General features: G+C 37.0%; 3 protein-coding genes across 3 annotated transcripts; 1 reads left to right on the top strand and 2 right to left on the bottom strand.

Annotated features, from left to right (window-relative positions):
- Positions 1-3,702: 3,702 nt before the first annotated feature.
- On the bottom strand, positions 3,703-6,268 carry LOC122013511 (receptor-like protein EIX1). Its single transcript, XM_042569784.1, has 3 exons — positions 5,995-6,268; positions 4,919-5,394; positions 3,703-4,629 (listed from the first exon to the last, which is right to left on the bottom strand). Exons 1-3 carry the CDS (start codon positions 6,266-6,268, stop codon positions 3,703-3,705), a joined length of 1,677 nt encoding a protein of 558 aa, XP_042425718.1.
- A 2,004-nt stretch (positions 6,269-8,272) lies between these two features.
- Positions 8,273-10,944, bottom strand: LOC122015821 (60S acidic ribosomal protein P0-like). Its single transcript, XM_042572877.1, has 5 exons — positions 10,450-10,944; positions 10,194-10,262; positions 9,136-9,234; positions 8,665-9,057; positions 8,273-8,578 (listed from the first exon to the last, which is right to left on the bottom strand). Exons 1-5 carry the CDS (start codon positions 10,705-10,707, stop codon positions 8,435-8,437), a joined length of 963 nt encoding a protein of 320 aa, XP_042428811.1. The 5' UTR covers positions 10,708-10,944; the 3' UTR covers positions 8,273-8,434.
- Positions 10,945-15,266: 4,322 nt separating this feature from the next.
- LOC122014251 (protein trichome birefringence-like 23) lies at positions 15,267-17,867 on the top strand. Its single transcript, XM_042570423.1, has 4 exons — positions 15,267-15,699; positions 16,267-16,326; positions 16,525-16,802; positions 16,890-17,867. Exons 1-4 carry the CDS (start codon positions 15,471-15,473, stop codon positions 17,664-17,666), a joined length of 1,344 nt encoding a protein of 447 aa, XP_042426357.1. The 5' UTR covers positions 15,267-15,470; the 3' UTR covers positions 17,667-17,867.
- Positions 17,868-19,581: the final 1,714 nt, after the last annotated feature.

Here is a 19,581-nt window from a genome sequence, read left to right as displayed (position 1 = left end):
TTTTAGAAGAGTAAAATGTGCTAAAATTTAAAGATTTAGACCTAATTAAATTGGCACAATTTGGTTAAAACACAATAGATACAAGTGAGATGTTAAGATGATGAACAAAACTTAAGATGTTAATTTGGTGGATCACTTTGAGTTTTAAATTTATCGAAACATATAGTTATGTGTTATCCAATTATTGGGCAAGTAAATATATAAGTCATGTGCATTTAGCCCAAAGATCGTGATTGAAAATTGATTTTGAAAATTATTTCAAAATACTTTTGGAAAATCTTGATGAAAGCTATCTTTTAATAGTAATCATCATTACATAGTTAAACCCAAACTAGAGCAAAACATTGAAGTTTTCAAGAGTTTCTAAGTTTGTGTCAATCTTTGAAAATATAAATTATTTTCTTAGAAAATTATTTTTTTTCATGATAGTATATACATAAATAATGTCTACACAAATTTTATGATTTTTAAAATTTTGTAGAATTATTTATACATTTCTTAGATTCAGTTAAAATCGATTTCAGAATTTCAGTTGTGGTAATCGATTGGGTCAATCGATTACCAGACCCCAATCGATTATAGTGCATTTCCACGAGCACATAGGCTCGCAAAATCGATTAGGTGATTGATTAAAGGTTTTAATCGATTACATCAATTGATTAACGCATGGTAATTGATTAAATCCCAACTTTAATCGATAAGAGAGACTGTAATCGATTGGTAGCTAACACCAATTGATTAAGAATGTTGATTTTGGTTTAAATGGTCTGATTTCAATCCATTAAGTCATGTTTAGTCGTGATAACCATTTCTAACCCTAGGAAATGCTTAGATAAATATTTAAGGGTAATTTTCTTGTTGAAACAAGAAATGATTGGTTAAAAGAAAACTAAGTTGGAGTTTAGGATAAGGGGTTTAGTTTCAAAGTTAAATTTTGAACATCAAAACTTCATATTTTGGATTTCCTAAATATTTAAGAATTTCAGCTCATTGTTGATGCAATAACAGAAGTTTAGAGTATGTTTGAGAGGGAGTTATTCCTTAAAGATATGACTTAGATTTTTTTAAACAATTGAAGGTTGAAAACATTCATCATTATGAATGCTCAAGGTTGAGCATTAGAGATAATGGAAGATGGAAAATCTTCATTGTCATGAATGATTAATACTCAAGGGTGAGCATTGGGTACAATGAAGGATATGAGACCTTCATAGTGATGTTGTGAATAACAAGTAAGATTGTGAACAACATGAGATAACTCTTTAGGAGAAGAGTCTTTGATGTGTGCGAAAGGAAGAGAATGTAGGGTTTAAGTTAGGAAATTCTCCGTGTTCACAGGGGGAGATTGTGAAACCCATATGTTGAGGGGAGAATGAAATAAACCTTCATTCATGCTTTGGCATGAAGAAGGAGTTTAGGCTATGGGATTAGCTTAAATTAAACATATTGTCAAATATCAAAAAGAAAATATTGTTGGTGCAATTTTTCTAGGTCAAGGTTGACTAGTTTGACTAAGCTTGAATTGACTTAAGTTTGAGTTTTGATATTTGACAATATATGGAGATTGCAGGTGCAATCGTCCATTTGGAGAGATTGGTCAAGGTTGACCAGTTTGATGTGAGAAGATCCAAGTAGGTTAAGGTTGACTGGATACTTGACTGAGAAGTTCTGAAGGTTAGGTAAGGGTAAGACCAACAGGATGGTTGGTAGAAGAAGAAAAGTCGAGTAGGTTAAGGTTGACTAAATACTTGACTAGAAAGTTCTGGTGAGTGAAGCTAGGTTTTTGGGAAGTCCTAATGAGTGAAGTCGAACATATGGAAAATCCTGGTGAATAAAGCCAGGTGAGAAGTCCTGGTGAGTGAAGCCGGGCAGATGAAAAGCCCTAGTGAGTGATGCTAGGCAGTGAGAAAATCCTGATGAGTGAAGCCAGACAGTTGAAAGTGCAGGTGGGTCAATGGTTGACCGGACACCTGGTGATTAGAAGTCCAAGTGGGTTAAAGGAGTGATCGGACACTTAGCACAAGGAGAAAAGTCCAAGTGGGTTAAAGAGTTGACTAGACACTTGGTGAAGAAGTCCCAACAGTTAAGGCTGACTAAATGCTAGGCAATAAGGAGTCCCAACTGGTCACGGTTGACCAAATGTTGGGCAAAGAACCCTAAACTTACGTTTAGAAGTTAGCGTTTGGTAATCGATTAGGTTAATTGATTACACTATGTGGTAAGCGATTAAGCAAAATGTTTAATCACTTAAGGAACTCTCTGTTTGAAACAGAAAGGGACGTAATCGATTGCTCTAATCAATTACGGTAATCAATTAAGTCGTTTAAGCCATTTGACGCCAGTGCATATAGAGGTGCCTAATCGATTAGGCACATCTTAAGCGATTAGAGCAATCACTTACGGACCATTCTCACGTAAACATAAGCATGCCTAATCAATCGGGCTAGTTGATTAGGCATGCGTAAGCGATTGGGTTAGTCGATTAAGATTCAGAAAAGTAGTCATTATACAGGTTGCTGACGTGGTAGTCGATTAAAAAGATTCTTAATCGATTAAGACACTCGAAGAGTTGAAGAAAAAGGTGGGCGCGTATATTGTTCATCAACTCTTCTCTCCCACTCTCTTCATTGAGCTCACAGATCATCACCACCAGTTCTTGAATCTTCTTGGAGTCAAGTGTTGCTGCACTTCCAAGGTCAAGAGGCGTTTCCCGACAATAAGAAGAAGCTAGCTAGGGTTTCATTTGTGTAAATCTTGTAAGATTTCTATTGTACTAGCTTCTCTTTTATTCTTGTTGTATTGTGAGTTTGTATGAGATTTCTCCACCTCTGGAGTGTTTCTGAGGAGTGTTTTGATAGTGAATGTGTGAGAGAGGGCAGGATCCTTGAATTAATCATCTCATCTTGAGGTGGATAACAAATAAATCATTGTGTTAGCATTGGGGAGCTTTGCTTTGAGTTTATCCGCTGCAACAACATCTACGAAGCAAGTTAGCGAGCAAGATGAGCTATTCCCATCCCCTCTAGCTCCAAAGTGTCTTAACACTTCTTCCCCTATTTAATGATGTTGTATTAATTATAGAGGATCTTTATATTTTTTTTCTTTTTCCAAGTATTTAATGAAGCTATAATACTTGTATAATTAATGAAACCGCATCAAATGAGGAAGATTATTGTTTTGTACCTTCTGATTGTTCCTCTTTTCCATGCACCAAGATATAAATAGTGCCAGGATAACATTTTCTCAAGTCAAGAGGGTACGGATTTCCTTATTGGTGACTCAACTACAGGAGATATTAAAATAAGATAGGAGATCGGTCTTACCAGCTCCCCAAGGATATACCTTGTCCACTTCGGCACATGTGAGTGTCATGTCTATGCTCGATCGGCTTGATTAGCACCCGATCGGGAGGGACAATAGTCGATCGGCTAGAATAGGATTATATTGACCATGAATCAAATCACTACATCATCTCTTATATTGACTTCTTGACGTCGTATGGCGCCCTCTTGGTACCACCACATCATAAAGCATTAACCAGAGTTCATATACTAAACGTTGATACTAGAACATTACACATCCTCCAGAAAGGAAAACATTACATAAAGATATTTATTCTTTTCTGTCCAATGGAGATGCAACACATAAGAAATTCTAGTGATTCATTAGTGTATTTTATTTTGCTGCTTTGGAGTAATCAGCTCAGTCTTGTCCACTTAACCGAGCAAGGCAGAAGAGCAGTTGCAATAAAATTCGATCATACCAGCTATCAATCCCTCGGAAGTATGCATATCTCCACTCTCTTTTGAAGAAGAGGATGCCACAGAAGGTCCAAATCCCCATCAGAAATCCAAGCACCACAGCAATAGAAAGCCAAATCCATTCAAAATTTCTCATTTTCTGAACTTTGTCAACTGTTTCCGTTACCGAACAACCACTGGAAACTGGCGGCCCACAGAGCCGAGGATTGCCCATATACCTAGAAGGGTCACTCAGAGTTTGAAGTTGAGAACCAGACGGTATCCTCCCCATCAGATTGTTATAAGACAGATTTATGTAGCTGAGAAAGTTCAAGTCTGCCAAACTATTTGGAATCGTACCAGAGAGGTCATTAAATGATAGGTCAAGAGATTCTAGTAACGTGATCTCTCCTAGTTCTTGAGGAATTTTACCACTCAAATGATTTCTGGAGAGGTTTAAATTATGCAGTCCTGTAAGGCGTCCAATTTCTGGAGGGATTTCCCCTGTTAGATTATTTCCAGAAAAGTCTAAACTTGTGGTTAAATCTGACTTATAAGGATAATGAAGGTTTCCTCCCTTTGTTGGTATAACTAAATCAACATATTCTGTGAATTCAAACGAACGTGAAATAGATGCCATGGCCGTAAAATTACCAAGGTAATAAGGCAAGGATCCTGAGAAGTTATTGTTTGAAAGATCCAATATTTTAAGTTCTTCAAGTAGTAAAAGCTGCTGAGGAATGTCACCTGAGAAAATATTATAACCAAGACGAAATACTTGTAACCCCTGTAGACTTTCTCCCATCCATGGCGGTATGTTGCCAGAGAATGCATTATGAGACAGATCAAGATAAGATAAATATGTACAATTTTGCAACGATGAAGGTAGCTGACCAGAAAAACCATTATTATTCAATACTAATTGTGCAAGCAGCAACAAAGAACCAAATGTTGTTGGAATTTTTCCAAACAAAATATTGTTGGCCAAATTCAGTGTAACAAGACCTTTTAATGATTCCCCTAAGCAGTAAGGAATTTCGCCAGTCAAACTGTTGTTTGATAAGTGAAGAAAATCTAGACCTGTCCAATTGCAAACGAACAACGGTATGACACCTTCCAGCTTATTATTTGAGAGTGACAACTCAAGAATATTGGACCATGACGGTAACTGTACGTACTTGGGTGGAGGAATAATTGCATGAAAAAAGATCATCCAGTTGGCCTTCAAATTGGTTGGTGTCCAGCCTTAAGTTGATCAATCTCGAAGCATCTGAAAATGTTGGTAGTTTACCTTTAATTTGGTTTCCTGAGAGGTGTAAACTTGTAAGAGTGGAAGATGAAACATTCACCAACCAACTCGGCAATGTTTCTGCAATTTTATTGTTGGACAAATCCAAGGTATCTATTCTTGTTTGTAACTGCAACCATCTTGGAATTTGTGGCCCTATTTCGCAACCACTGAGTTGAACAAGAACAAGTTGAAAAATAGGAACCCAGTTGGGATCAAAAGATACCTTTAGGTAGTTATAAGACAAGTCCAAAACTTCTAGTCGTGTTAGGTTCTCCAGGTGGATCTCTGATACACTGCCTTGGAGTTGATTATAACAAAGAGACAAAGAGGTGAGATTAGAAAGCTTTCCAATTCCTGTAGGTACTGAGCCATTAAGAATATTATGACCCAAATCAATTAATGTGAGACTTGTCAAATGCTCAATCCAACTGCCCAAACTTCCACTCAGTTGATTGCCCTGCAAACTTAGTGATTCCAATCGCAGTAGATGTGTTATCGCTCTGGGTATAGTTCCTTCAATATAATTGTTTGATAAATCAAGGTATGTAAGAGAGGTCAATGCTCCGATGGCTTCAGGAATTGTGCCATAGAATTCCGCAAAACCAAGATCGAGATGTGTAAGGCTAGTGATATTCCAGACCCACTGAGGCTAGGTGGTATGGAAATGATTGTCAGAGATGTCAAGGATCTCAAGAGATGTGAAGTTAGCATTAGATGGAGACACTGGGATGGAATTAAGGTTGCAGCCCCTAGTTATCAACGCAGTGAGAGACCCGTGTAAGTTGGATGGCAGGAGCCAATCAGTTAAACTAGGGAGTAGCAACCCACTGATGTCTAAGTGTTTAAGAGAAGAAAGATGGGTGAGCCAGTCAAGATCGTCAACATGTTGTTGTTTCGGATCTAGAGCATTATCTAAATCCAGGTAACGTAGGTGGGTGAGGTTCCTGAACTCCAGAGGAATACCTCCAATGAAGAATGAGTTAGAGAGGTTGAGATATTTCAATTTCTTGAAAGAACCTATAAATTTTGGGATAGGCACATTGTAGAAATGATTGTAGCTGAGATCCAAGTGGTTCAGCTCAGTTAAAGCAAGCAATGATGAATTGATCATCTGATGAACCTGGCCCTTGGAATCTTGAATGCATTCGCTGAGCTTGAGCTTCACCACATGACGGGTTGTGGGGTGGCAGACAACTCCCTCCCAGTTGCAGCAGTCTTCTTCTTCCCAAGAAGGCATTCTTTTAAGCGTACCGTTCATCCCAGCTCGGAACTCAAGTAGAGCATCTCTCTCGGCAGCAAGGCACGAGCTTGTGGTTTTGGTAAGGAAGCCCAGAGTCAACAACAACAAGAGAAGCAAGAGGGGAGATTTCATGTTTCCGCTAATGCTCATCAATGGAGTTTTTTAGTGCTTTCTTTGGTAACATTGGTAGTAATATTTATAGCTTGTTTCGGCCTGTCGAATGCAACGCAAATAAAGTATTGAAAACCGTACGTAGGTACACATCTTCCAACCTACTACTCAACTCATTGGCTGAACTTAACCATGCCTTGTATTCTAAGTCGCCCGTCAAAACCGTGAAAAGTACGTTGAATTTAGCTTCAATTGCATTGCAAACTGTCGGCATCAAATGCTAGCTCTCACTTGATATTCTTCCCTTCCGTTTATGCTTCGACTGAGTGAGTCATCTGCTAGTCGTTTCCCAAGTCATTAGCCAAGTCAGTAACTGAAATGCCAAATATATTTTCCATTACGTACACGTTGGGGTATTTGTTTGACATTTTCAAATGTACTTGAATGTCATGGAGAAATTCCAGAGGGACAAACAATGTTAGTCTTCCTTTCACATTAGTGACCGAGAAGTTAAATCTCTATACAAGGAATTATTAACCATTGCAACAAACTAGATGACTAGAAAAATCTAACACGATATATAGGTCTCACTCAAGGACAGATCTTATTTATATACAGGACAAACTGGAGAGAAAAATGTATATAAACTGTTAAAGTTGATTAGTTAAAAGATATAATAGACCTTTCATTCAAGGACTAATGTATATACAGACAAACTGGGGAAGAAAAATGTATATAAACTCTTAAGTTGATTGGTTAATTGTTGTTTCTGTATGAATGGGGTACTTGACTTTAACCTCCTAATATTTGAATTAATTAATTTTTTTAAACTCCTAGCTAATCGATTATATCAAAAACTTGAGTTGTTAGAAAATCAATAATTTATATATTTATATTACTAACAAAAACAAATAAACAAAATATTTTTTAGGGTAGTTCATAGGTATTGGATACTTGGAATTGCTGTAATGCTAAAGGGAATCAATTCCTGCGGGATAGTCGAATTTTCTCATTAATTATATACCAAAAAAAAATGATATTTCCATTCTTACTCTATTGTTGAAAGTTAGGCATTAGGCTAACATAATCTTAACCTTCTAGTATAATTTTTTCCCTCAAATAATTATCTCTACGAGATTAGTTAATTGCAATCAACTTTGATGGGTTGCTGAATTCTGATTAAAAGCATGGACTGTAGATTAATCTAATCTTAACCTTCTATTATAATTTTTTTTTCTGAAATAATCTTATATGAGATTAGCTAATGGCAATCCTTTGGTGGGTTGCTTAATCCATGATCCTCTCTAGCTATGAAGTTTTATTGCTGATTTAATTGCTAGCATCGATAGCTGCAATCATATAGTTTATGATGAATTTGGCATCATTTGTACTCTCAAGTTCTTTTTTCACTCTCTATTTGCAAGACTTAATTTTTGTTATGTATGTTATGGAAATAATATAACCATATTATTTCCAAGTTCTTTTTCACTCTATTTTTTCGAGTGAAATATGCAGCCAGCTTATACAACCATAAAATTAATATCATGTGATCATAAAATCACGAATTCGAATAATGAAAACAACCCCAGACCCGCATGACAAGAGCTTTGTAGCTGATGTCTCTTTTTTCTTTTTTCTTTTTTTTTGGCTTTAGTTCTCATGTTGTGTCGGACTCGACTTGGTCTGGAATCTGGTTTCTTTGAGTCGGATTGCTTGAACAATCTAAGAGCGCTGGAGCAAAGCATTCGTTCCTAGTGTAATAAAGTTGGTTATTTGTAAAAGAATTTACAAGTGAGATTGGTTATTCAATGTCGCATCTAGATTTTCAACATCAGGATTTGAAGCAAAGTAGAGAACTGCTTGTTAATGATAACAGTAACATCAAAAACATAAATGATATTCTCTAAGAGATCGCATTAACCAAAAAGGAAACAAACGGTAGAGCGAAAGAAATAAATAGTTCAACATGAAACCTTCCAGTAGCGAAAATTGAAGCAAGCCAACAAAATGACTAAAAGATAACTTGGAAATAAGATAGAAGACTGAGAAATCCTAATCAAACAAGCTAAAGCCCATGTCGTCATCAGATTCCTCAGCTGGCTCCTCTTTCTTCTCTTCTGCAGGTGCAGAGGCCGGAGGTGCTGCAGTCTCCGCCACAGCTACAGGTGCAGAAGCAACAGCAAACTTGCTTGGATCCTGAGGCAATAATAAGATTCAGAAGAGTAAAGTTATTCCAAGGCGATGACATAATATAGGTAGAGATATAAAGTTGATGTATATACCTTGAGGAATTCTTTGACTTTCTCGGCCTGCGGAAAGGTGTACTCAGTTGCAATTGCTACAGCAAGAACATTTTTGTAGGCATTGATGAACATGTGGGGTGCAGCTGCAAGAGTTGGGTAGGATATGGCCAAAGACAGTGAAGTAACCATGGAGATGCCAGCTGCAAACTTCTCAATGAGGTCATCCTCTGTCAGATCGAGAACTTCAGGACTGAACACAGAGCCATCTTCATACACAGACAGAATAACAAGACCGTACGAAAATGGCCTAATCCCCAGCTTTGCAAGGAGAGCAGCCTCAGAAGAGCCTACTTTGTCTCCCTTCTTAATCAGCTCAACAGGGGTGATGATTTCCACAGTACCCTTGTTAATCTTGGTAGGAATATTGAGCACCTAAGAAAGTAAGAGCGTTTACAAATGGTATTGTCAACAATAGGAACATTTGACACAAGGCATGTAACTTATATTAACCTGAAAGAAAGATGTCTGGGAAGGGTCCAATCCAGTGTTTCCAGGTGGCACAATAACATCAATAGGTGCAACAAGGCCCACACGTGCGGGAGCTCCAACCTGAATAATACATGTAGAATTAGAAACATGGAACAACGAATGCTGGTAGATTTGGTAATGAGAGTAGCACTTATGCATATATTCAGCATATCCAAACAGCAGAGCAGAGCGTTGACATAAGGATATAAGAACATTCAGGCCCAAACATTAATAAGACAGTCTATCTAAAAATCTTATAATTAATCACATGGATTGAGCAATGGCTACGAAGTTCAATGTTCCAAAGACTTCCACAGGGCAACCAAATTCCTGATTAAATTTATCAACTAGAACTTAAAAAAAAATGAAAAAAAAAACATTAAATAATTCATACATAGTGTGGATAAAAGTGGCCTTTTTACAAAAAAATTGTTGATGTATATGATACAATGTTAATTCACAACATAAGGCTAATTTTATTTTATCATTTAAATTAGCATTAACTATTCAGATTTTTTTCATAGAAGAAACTAAAAGACTGCAAAACCAATTAGCAACTATCAAGCTATATAATCAATAAAGCGTCCTCTATTTCAATCCATCTATTTCCCTAGTTGACTAGTTTCAAAGGAATGATACCCAGATGAAAGAGTATTCCTTCTTTTCATGTGAAGTACTAGCACGAATATAAAGAACCCCTTTTGCAGCATAAAATTATGTATTGGAGCAAGTGTACTGAAAACATCATATCCTACTCCTAGCTAGAAATTTTCAAAATTATTCAAAAACATACAAAAGTGAAATACTCAATCAAGCACTGCCAAAATTCAGCAAAACGTGATGAGGTCTGAATGCTAAGTTGAAAACGCATCAATATGCAACAAAAATGATGCTATTGATTGCAAAGATTCCACGGATTATTAGATCTTCAGTTTCAAGAATCAAGGAAACAAGGAATGACAAAAAATATTATTTCTCTAAGATATGAGATGACAACTTTAGTGCATGAACATAAAGATGTCTAATTAATTTCCGAATACCTTGTACTTGGCAACCTCTTCACTGACTTCCTTAAGATCTCCTTTTGTAAATATCAGGCCAACGTTTCCCTGAATCAAACGTAAATCAAGCACGAAATAATCTTCAGTCACTAGAAGTACAATATCATTTTAGAAAAAAAACTGAAACTCAATAGACCTTAAACTTTAAAGCCATTGTTTTTTTCTTCTGGACGAACTATAACATAAATCATATTTAGCGACACAATCAGCAGAAGCGAAAGCAAAGGAAACCTACAACAAGTAGAGGTAGGATATTCAGGTAATCCTTGTTGCCGGTTTTCTCTGCGTGGATCTTGATGCAGCGGCGAATGAGGGTATTCTTGCCCATGAGAATGATGGAGTCGCCACGCAGACCCTGGCGGATGTTCTGCAGCTGATTGGAGCCGACGTTATCAGCGACCGCAATGAGCACCCTACTGTACTCATCCAGAAGTGAGCACAGCTTCTTGTCATACAGCACCTTCTTCTCCGACTTGGACAGCTTCACGACCATCTTGTCTTGCTTGTTCTACAGCCTCCGAACAAAATCGAGTAAGAAAAAACTGTAAAAAAAACAAAAGTGATCTCCTTTCGAGGACCAAGACGCGGCCGGAGCAACGCCAAGGCAGACGGGGCCTGGTAAGCCCTGTCTCTTTAACCTCTAGAAAAGAGGAAAAGAGAGGAGAGGAGAGGAGAAGAGACGAAGAACCAGAGCAAGCGGCGGCTATGAGAGAAACCCTAGACGAGCTCATTTTTTTATAGCCATCGAGATCCGGCCGACTTTCCATCGGAAAAGAATTGGCCTGGTTTACTGCAACAAATTGGGCCTTGGCCCACACTCTAATAGGGCATTCCCTTACTGTGACTCAAATCCGTTTTGAAATAAAATAAATTGAAGGATTTTTTTTTCTTATTATTTATATAGTCGGCCCCATTTATCCAATTTACTTCGATTAATCTGATCTTATTTAAATTTTCATCGATGAACATGATAAATTAAAAAGTGATTACAATGAACGATTTATCATCCATTAAAAAAAATATTTTTTAAGTTGTTGACTTGATCCTTAAATATATAAGGAATTGAAAAGACGTTATGCGGTTATGCGATTTCTACGTTGCTCAGGACATTGAATGACCTTATTACGTCAAAGGAGTAAAAAAAAAATTGTGTCAAATGAGCTAATGAATTTATCAAGTTAGACCTTATTGATCTATCCATTATTTTGATGATACCAATGGTCATATGGACTTTATTGTCTAGTAAGTTAGATGGACTTTTTTTTTATTGTCTAGTAAGTTATATGGAGCGAACTAATCAAACCACAATAAATTGAATGGGATAATTGGGAAAATTAGGGCTTAGTAGGTTAAATGCATTGGTCAATGTGCTCAAGTTAAATGTATCGTCAGATTGGTTGCATCAAATAAGTTAATTGAGTCAAACAACTCAATTAGATCGATCAATATTAATTAGGCTAAATGCTTAACTGAGCATAGCTAAAATGAGTAGACAATTCAATCATTTTATTGGAGTTGGACAAACCAAGTTAATCCAATAAATCAGTCTAATCTAAAAGCCTATTAGATCGGAAAGATAAACCACAAATATTTCATATAAGATACTTTTTTATACGATAATAGTTAGGAATTGTTTTGTTTATTTCGCTGTGTATGAATACTTTGTCTCTCTCATTTTTTTTATTTTGTGAAAATAAATGTGCCATAAGTGTATTAAAACAGAAATTTTAAATTGCTTATTGTTTGAAATAGTGATATAAATTGAAATGGTCCACTCCGATACAATTAAATTGAAGAAAGAAAAAGACAAATCACATGGCATGTCGTATATTTTGTCTCCAAATGCATTACTGATTGATTAAAGTTATATGCGTAATTTCTAGTGAGATAGATCCAATTTAATGTCAACTATAATGTCCCTCTTTTTATCTCGATTATCTCGTAGTTTAATATTAAACATAATAATTCTCTATGTACAAAAAAAATTATGATCTACAAACTCAAACGAACTTAAAAATCCACTAATCTGAATAACGAGTGAAACGTATTTTTTACAAATTTTAATTTTAGAGTTCATAACTCATTAGAGGTTTGATAGTGTCTTGTACGATTGGCTCAAATACATTTATCAAGGACATCAAAAATTGACGCAAGTACATCCAAGAAAAGTTCAAATCTCACCCCATACATTACATAGGAAAGGTTAAAAATAATTTGCGATATTGAGTTAAAATTCATCTATGCTTATTGATACGAAGCATTGTAAGTGATCTTCAAAGGTAATATCAAATTGATTATTAAGACAATGTGCAGGTAAAGTTAAGGTAAAGTGATAATTAAAGTTAAGTGTATATATTCGAATGGATCATTTTTAACGGAATAACTCTGAGAATAAAGTTGATCGGGCCTCTGAAGATCGGCTCCCCACTTCTCATGAGTATGACTCTCAATAAAAATTCGATCGGCCTCAGAACCGATCGAATCTTCGGGTCTCCACTCCTCACTTCTCATGGGCATAACTTTTAGCATAGATCCAATCGACCCAGAGCCGGTCAGATCTCCGCTCTCCATATCTCATAGGCATGACTCCCCGCATTAACCTGATAGGCCTAAGAACTGGTTGGACATATGGAGCTTAGTTCCCCACTTCTCATGGGTATATGACTCCCAATATAAATTCAATCGGCTCCAAAGTTGGTTGAACATTCGGGGCTCACCTCCCGACTTCTCATGAGCATTTCTCCCAGCATTAAATCGATCTCAGAGTCAGTTGGACTTTCGGGGCTCGAAGGACCTCGGGGGCTCGACTCCCCACTTCTCATGGGTATGACTCCGAGTATAAACTCGATCGGACCCAAGCTAGTCGGATCTCCAAAGCTCTGCTCCCCACTTCTCATGGGTATAACTCCAAACATAAACTCGATCGACCAGAGCTAGTCGGATCTCCGAGGTTCTGTTCCCCACTTCTCATAGACAAGGCTCCTAACATAAACTCAATTGGCCCAGAGCCGATCGGATCTCCAAGGCTCATCTCCCCACTTCTTGTGACTATGACTCTTAGCATAAGGTCGATTGGCCCAAGAGCCAGTCGGACCTCCGGGGCTCTGCTCCCCACTTCTCATGGGCAAGATTTCCAGCATAAAGCCGATCGACTTTAGTGTCGGTCATATCTCCGGGGCTCCGCTCCCCACTTCTCTTAGGAAAGGCTCCTAGCATAAATCTGATCAATCCCAAAGCTAGTTGGACCTCCAAGGTTCCACTCCCCACTTCTCATGGATAAGGCTTCTAGTATAAACACAATCGGTCCCAGAGTCAATCTGATCTCAAGGGCTTGGCTCCCCACCTCACATGGGCATGACTCCCAACCTAAAGTCGGTCGACTCCCAACCGATCTGACTCTTTCTATGAGATAACATTATCAGAAAATCACAATGTAGTTGCCATAGAATATTTCATTACTATGACATATACATGCAATGAAACATTCCTCTGCCTAGGGGAAAACTATTGTACATCTATCGTTACCTGACATATTCTAGCACCTGACAATTCTCTTATATCTCATTATTACGAATGTTATGAGAGACGATATAAAAATAAATCCTCTCTATTGGTCAGATATGTGCACGCACACATTCACACTACTATTCTATTGTTCATCTTTTTCTCCCTCTTTTATCAAGACTATTGATCTGATTTAAACATCATAGGGATCTCTTCCTGATTCTTTAACATTTCTATTTGCTCTCTCTATTTTTTTTTTAATGCCCAAATCTGATTTTCTAATCCATGTCCTCTTCAGTTAACATTCCTATCTATTTAGCTTTTTAACGGGATCACTTATCAATTTATCATAATGATGGATAGATAATTTTAAGGAAAAATTTGCATGCAGTCCCCATTAGCAAACACAACTTTGCATGCACTCCCTATTGGCAAAATTCTTTGTTTTCACTCCCTAGTCTAATATACTTACCTAATTGCCCCTGATATTTTAAGTATAAAAAATCTAAAAATGAGTATAAATTCTCTTAAATTCAGTACATTAAAAATTAGAATCTAGTATATTCAAATTGAGTACGATTCTTTTTCCACCTCAATTGGATGGAAAATATACTAGATTTTCTTTAAATAGTACTCAATTGGATGAAAAATATACTAAATTTTCTTTAAATGATACTCAATTGGATAAAAAATATACTAGATTTTTTTCAAATGATACTGAATTTAGGATGAATTATATTAAATAAGAAAAAAATCATAATCAATTAAATAGAAAATATACTTGATTCTAGTTTAAAATGATGAATTTAATAGAAATTATACTCATTTTAGACTATTTATACCTAAAAAATATAAAGGGTAATTTTAATAGAAAATATACTCGAATATACTAGATTTTATTTAAATGATACTCAATTGGATAGAAAATATACTCATTTTTGGACCTTTTGTACCTAAAAATTTGAGGGGCAATTAGGTCACAATATTTGCATGAGGGAGTTAAAGTAAATAAAACTTTGCATGCAGGGAGTGGAAACAAAAATTTTTATGAGTGAGGATTGCATGCAAAATTCAAATTGTTATTGGGGATTTTTCTCTACTTTACCGTAATTTTAATACCGATTACCTTTAAAATTAATTGGATAGTAAAAATTAAATACTTGAATTTGTTTTAAAAGACTAAAAAATTAGCACCAGCCGACATTCCGACAATATCTTACATCTCATCCCATGGTTGTGGTTCCGGCTTGTAGATCTCGAATCTCGACTCCGGTTAATTCCAACATAAATAAAAAAGTGCGAAAGGGAAATACTTAAAATTATATAACCAAAAAACTTATTCCTTACACCATCGATCATCAATAAGAGTTTTCATATTCGACGGTATAATCTTTGGTTCAAGAAAAAAAGTCTATAATACAGTAGATCTAGTACGTTGACCTGACGATGACTATTAAGTCCTGCGCCTTGGTTTTGTTTCGTGTTCTTCTTCTACTTTGTTGTGTATATATATGTTCTACTACTAGATTTCAACCATTTGGCGCCGTTATTAGTTAAAGAAGAACTAGAATAAAAATGACACCTTTTTTCTATGACCATCGGCTCTGTTCTCTCGCTGCTGCTGCTGTTTCCGTATTACTTCGCTATTTGTTCCTTTTCGTTTCGCTAGCTGTGACGACGCTTTTCTAGTTCGCATCGCAGTAGACGCCGCTCCTTGCTGCTGCTCGTTTCTTGATCTCCGTGAAGGAAGGAATGACGATGGACTGGGAGCCGTGGCAGGCGCTCCAGCGCAAGAGCAATCACGTCGTCGTCAAGCTGCTCTTCCTCGCAATCTTCGTCGTCCTCTCCTTCCGCCTTCTCTTCTCCCTCTTCGATGAGTTCCGTCCCGTGCCGGTGTCCCCCGCCGACATGGCTGCGCGAGAAGCGCCGGCGGAATCCATGGTGGCCGATGTCCTCGGCCTTGGAGACGATATTAATGGAAGTGAGGAACCTTTTTTTTTCCTTTTCCAACCACATTCCAAAGATCTGTTTTCTATCGGCGTTTGGTTCCTGGGAGCGGGCATTAATGCCAATGAACCCATCAAATATTTGCAGTGCTTACTTTTTGATTAAGGTCAATGAAACGATCTCCGAGGTTTCTTGAACCCTAAACTGAAATTTACATCGCAGTGTTAAGATCCATAGTTTAAAACGGAGAAACCTTATCTTTTCTTGTTGTTTCTTCCTCAGCTACTCCTGAATTTGTTCTCCTCTCTTTGAATTATGTGAGTGGGTTTCAGACTCTGAGAAATTTGCTACGCGAAACTGATACTAGTCGATTGTGTTTGTAGTTAGATCTAGGGTTTTCGACAGCATGATTTGCTGAAGGAGACTGGTAGGTTCCACTACTGTGGATATTCTTCATACAGACGAGAACCTTAAGAAATGATGAAGTAGCCGGCTGCTATGTCATGGACCTGCATCTTTGTTTCGTATAACTATATACTTCATGTAAATTCAGTTGCCTTAATCTCGACATCAACTAACAATGGCCCTCCCTCATTCATAGGAGCATCATCTACAAACTCCAGCTCAACCATCAACGAAGAGCACGTTGTTTCTAAACAAGGTATTTATTTATAGAGATCTAATTTCATATATGCACGGAAGGGAACAAATAAGATAAAGAAAATCACTTGTTGATTATGTCAGATGGTGCAGTTAGTCAATACGCTGTTGATTGATAACAACATTTCGGTTCTTTTATTTCATTTTTCATAACTTGGCATTTGCAATGATTTTAATTGGGGCATTCCATATAGTGCAGATAGGTGTGATCTTTTTACCGGGCAATGGATCCCAAATCCTTCAGGCCCTACATACACCAATGAAAGCTGCCGTTTTATAGAGCCTCCTCAAAACTGTATGAAGAATGGGCGCCCTGACACAGAGTACCTATTTTGGAGATGGAAACCAAATGATTGTGATGTCTCTCCATTTGATGCAAAGAGGTTTTTGGATACTATGAAGAACAAAAATTGGGCACTAGTCGGCGATTCGATTCTTCGCAACCAAGTGCAGTCATTGATTTGTCTTCTTTCAAAGGTGAACATCATATATTCATCAAGTTTTTAGACCGATAATCAGCTTAGCACTACAAGCTGGTTTCATAGCCACTCTTCATTTCCTCAGGTTGAAGAACCTGTCGAGGTCGACCATGATGAACAATACAAATCAAGAAGATGGCACTTCCACTCTCACAACTTCAATATCTCACTCATCTGGAGCCCGTTCCTTATCAAAGCAGAAATTTTTGAGAACGATGAAGGCGTATCGAAGTCTGAAAGTAGACTCCATATTGATACTCTCGATCACAAGTGGACAAGTCTGTATAACAGCTTTGACTATGTCGTCATCTCCGGCGGGCAGTGGTTCCTAAAATCTGCAATTTACGTGGAGAACAACAAAGTAGTCGGCTGCCACTATTGCCCTAAGCTAAATTTATCAGAAATTAGTCTCGAGTATGCTTATAACAGAGTCCTTAATGCTATCTACAGTTTCATCAAAACTTCCGAGCACAAACCAATTGTTATATACAGGACATGGACACCACAACACTTTGAACACGGTGAGTGGTTTAGTGGTGGGTTATGTAACAGGACTGAACCGTACAAGGCAGTAGAATCTGGTGGCAGAGATGTCGACAACTTCATGAGAACAATAGAGTTGAATGCGTTCGCTAAGGCAGTGGCAGCTGAAGAAACATGGAGCGGGGCGCGCTTGAAACTCTTGGACACTTTTCAACTGGCAGTGCTCAGGCCTGATGCTCACCCAGGTCCTTACAGGGCATTCCATCCATTTGAGCACGGAAAGACTGTGAAAGTTCAGTATGACTGTCTGCATTGGTGCTTGCCTGGAGCGATCGATGTTTGGAATGATCTGATGATAAAACTCGTAATGGACGAGTAAATCTCATTGGCAGCTCCACTTTCAGCGAGCATTTTACTACTCAGTTGTTGGGATTGAATTGCTGCAAAGCATGACAGGATTCTCATCAAATTATTGCGGCAACATCCCATTCAATTGTGGACGATTAGTATTGTGACCAATGTGATAATTGTGATGATATTTTCATTGTAAAGTTTGTTTACTGAACAGAAAGTTCTATCATCTATCTATGTATGCATATACACACTCTTGCGGGGATCGTGGATAGCAGTTATTTCATGCCTTCTCTTATGATTATTTTCTTCCAAAAGTTTCTGTATTTCTGTATGCACGATGATTTTGGATCTTAGTAACTGATATTTCAGGGCATTCGCAGTAGTAATGTGTTTTTTATGGTCTGAGCCCAACCTGAAGCATCAGTTGGGTGTCCGACTGTGCCGATTATTTCCTGTAGCAATTCTTTTCATGAACGTTGTTATTTCCAAAACAAAAACAAAACAAATCTTTTTTCACTGTTGATGCATGTCGACAAGAAGATTTATATCTATTTGTGTCGTTGAATGGATTAGATTATATATATTTCTTTATCATTTTTAGGATAAGTTAATTTTTTTTATTTATAATTTAAGATTTTTAATTTAATTATATAAGAATTTATATTCTATATTTTTTACTATAAATTTTAGATGATTAACTTTTTTCTTTTCTTTTCTTAATTTCTACATGGTATAGAGTGGTTCTCATTCTCTGATCTAATTTTTTTTACCACCCTTTATTATTGCGTCTTGTTGTCGCTGTTGTCTTCTACCGTTGTTGTTTGAAGCTCTGTGCTGTCGATTTCGACGTTGACGCTCTTTTTCTGCCTATTTCGGTGCTAACGCTCTTTTCTGCTGATTTCGGTGTCGACGCCTTGTGCTGTCGATTTTCAACACCGACGTCCTTTTTTGTTGATTTCGGCACCAATGCCCTGTGCTACTGATTTCTACGCTGGCATTCTTTTCTACCTCGGATTCTTCGTGTGACTACAAGTTGTCTTGACATCAGTTTTTGCGGATCGTACAGATGTGTATCCTTACAGTTTGATAATAGTTTTAATAGTTTCTTACTTCACACCCCTCTGCCATATCAACTTCCTCTTATATAGGTTTGTCATCACCTAGTATTTCATGTATATCTTCATCCTTATGGATTTTAGACTCTGGTGCCTCCCATCATATGTCATCTACTTTATCATCTTTTGTTTCTTCTCTCAATCCATCTATATCTACTATGACTGCTGATGATACTCCTATGTCATTAAAAGGTGTTGGTTAAAATGTTATATCTTATTTATCTCGTACTAATATTTATTATACTCCGAGTGTTACTTTAAATATTATTTATGTTAGTCAATTATGTGAGTCTGGATACCTAATTTCTTTTTCTTTATTCCATTGTTATGTTCAGGACCCACAATCTCAGAGTCTGATTGAGATAGGTCATAGACAAGGAGGACTCTATGTTTTAGATCAACTGAAAGTACTAGAAGTTATAACTTCGATTGTGGATTTGTCATTTTTTCATCTGAGTCATTCATCTTCTGATTTTTATTTGTGGCACTCTCACTTAGGTTTGTTTCAGCATCTCGCTTGTAGTTTTTAGTTTTTACAGGAGTATTATGACCTTTAAAAAGTTCTGATATTTTTTATTGTGGTAGTTATAAACAGGCAAAATTTTCCACCTTAACTATTTTATAAAATTCTTTCTTATTTTTTTGCTCCATTTAATCTTATCCATTATGATGCATTAGGACCCTCTCCTATTCCTACAAAAAGTCAAGGTATTATGTTTTGTTTATTGATGATTGCACTCGTTACTCTTGGATTTATCTTATGAAACACAGGTCTGATTATCTTATAATTTTTAACAACTTTAGAGCTCTTTTGAAAGCTCAACA

The sequence above is a fragment of the Zingiber officinale genome, chromosome 8B (genome assembly GCF_018446385.1).
Source record: "Zingiber officinale cultivar Zhangliang chromosome 8B, Zo_v1.1, whole genome shotgun sequence".
Lineage (NCBI taxonomy): Eukaryota > Viridiplantae > Streptophyta > Magnoliopsida > Zingiberales > Zingiberaceae > Zingiber > Zingiber officinale.
The sequence above is the reverse complement of the archived record's forward strand: the minus strand, read 5'-3'. Positions and strand labels throughout refer to the sequence as shown.

Coding starts and splice junctions, on each gene's coding strand:
- LOC122013511 (XM_042569784.1), bottom strand. CDS start 6,268: ATGCCTTCTTGGGAAGAAGAAGACTGCTGCAACTGGGAGGGAGTTGTC. Junction 5,395..5,994: donor TAACTCATTCTTCATTGGAG/GTATTCCTCTGG, acceptor TTAATGGCTCAG/TACCTACAGGAATTGGAAAG. Junction 4,630..4,918: donor GCAATTATTCCTCCACCCAA/GTACGTACAGTT, acceptor TTTTCTGGTCAG/CTACCTTCATCGTTGCAAAA.
- LOC122015821 (XM_042572877.1), bottom strand. CDS start 10,707: ATGGTCGTGAAGCTGTCCAAGTCGGAGAAGAAGGTGCTGTATGACAAG. Junction 9,235..10,193: donor AAGAGGTTGCCAAGTACAAG/GTATTCGGAAAT, acceptor TGTATTATTCAG/GTTGGAGCTCCCGCACGTGT. Junction 8,579..8,664: donor AAGTCAAAGAATTCCTCAAG/GTATATACATCA, acceptor TTATTGCCTCAG/GATCCAAGCAAGTTTGCTGT.
- LOC122014251 (XM_042570423.1), top strand. CDS start 15,471: ATGACGATGGACTGGGAGCCGTGGCAGGCGCTCCAGCGCAAGAGCAAT. Junction 16,327..16,524: donor GCACGTTGTTTCTAAACAAG/GTATTTATTTAT, acceptor CATATAGTGCAG/ATAGGTGTGATCTTTTTACC. Junction 16,803..16,889: donor TGATTTGTCTTCTTTCAAAG/GTGAACATCATA, acceptor TCATTTCCTCAG/GTTGAAGAACCTGTCGAGGT.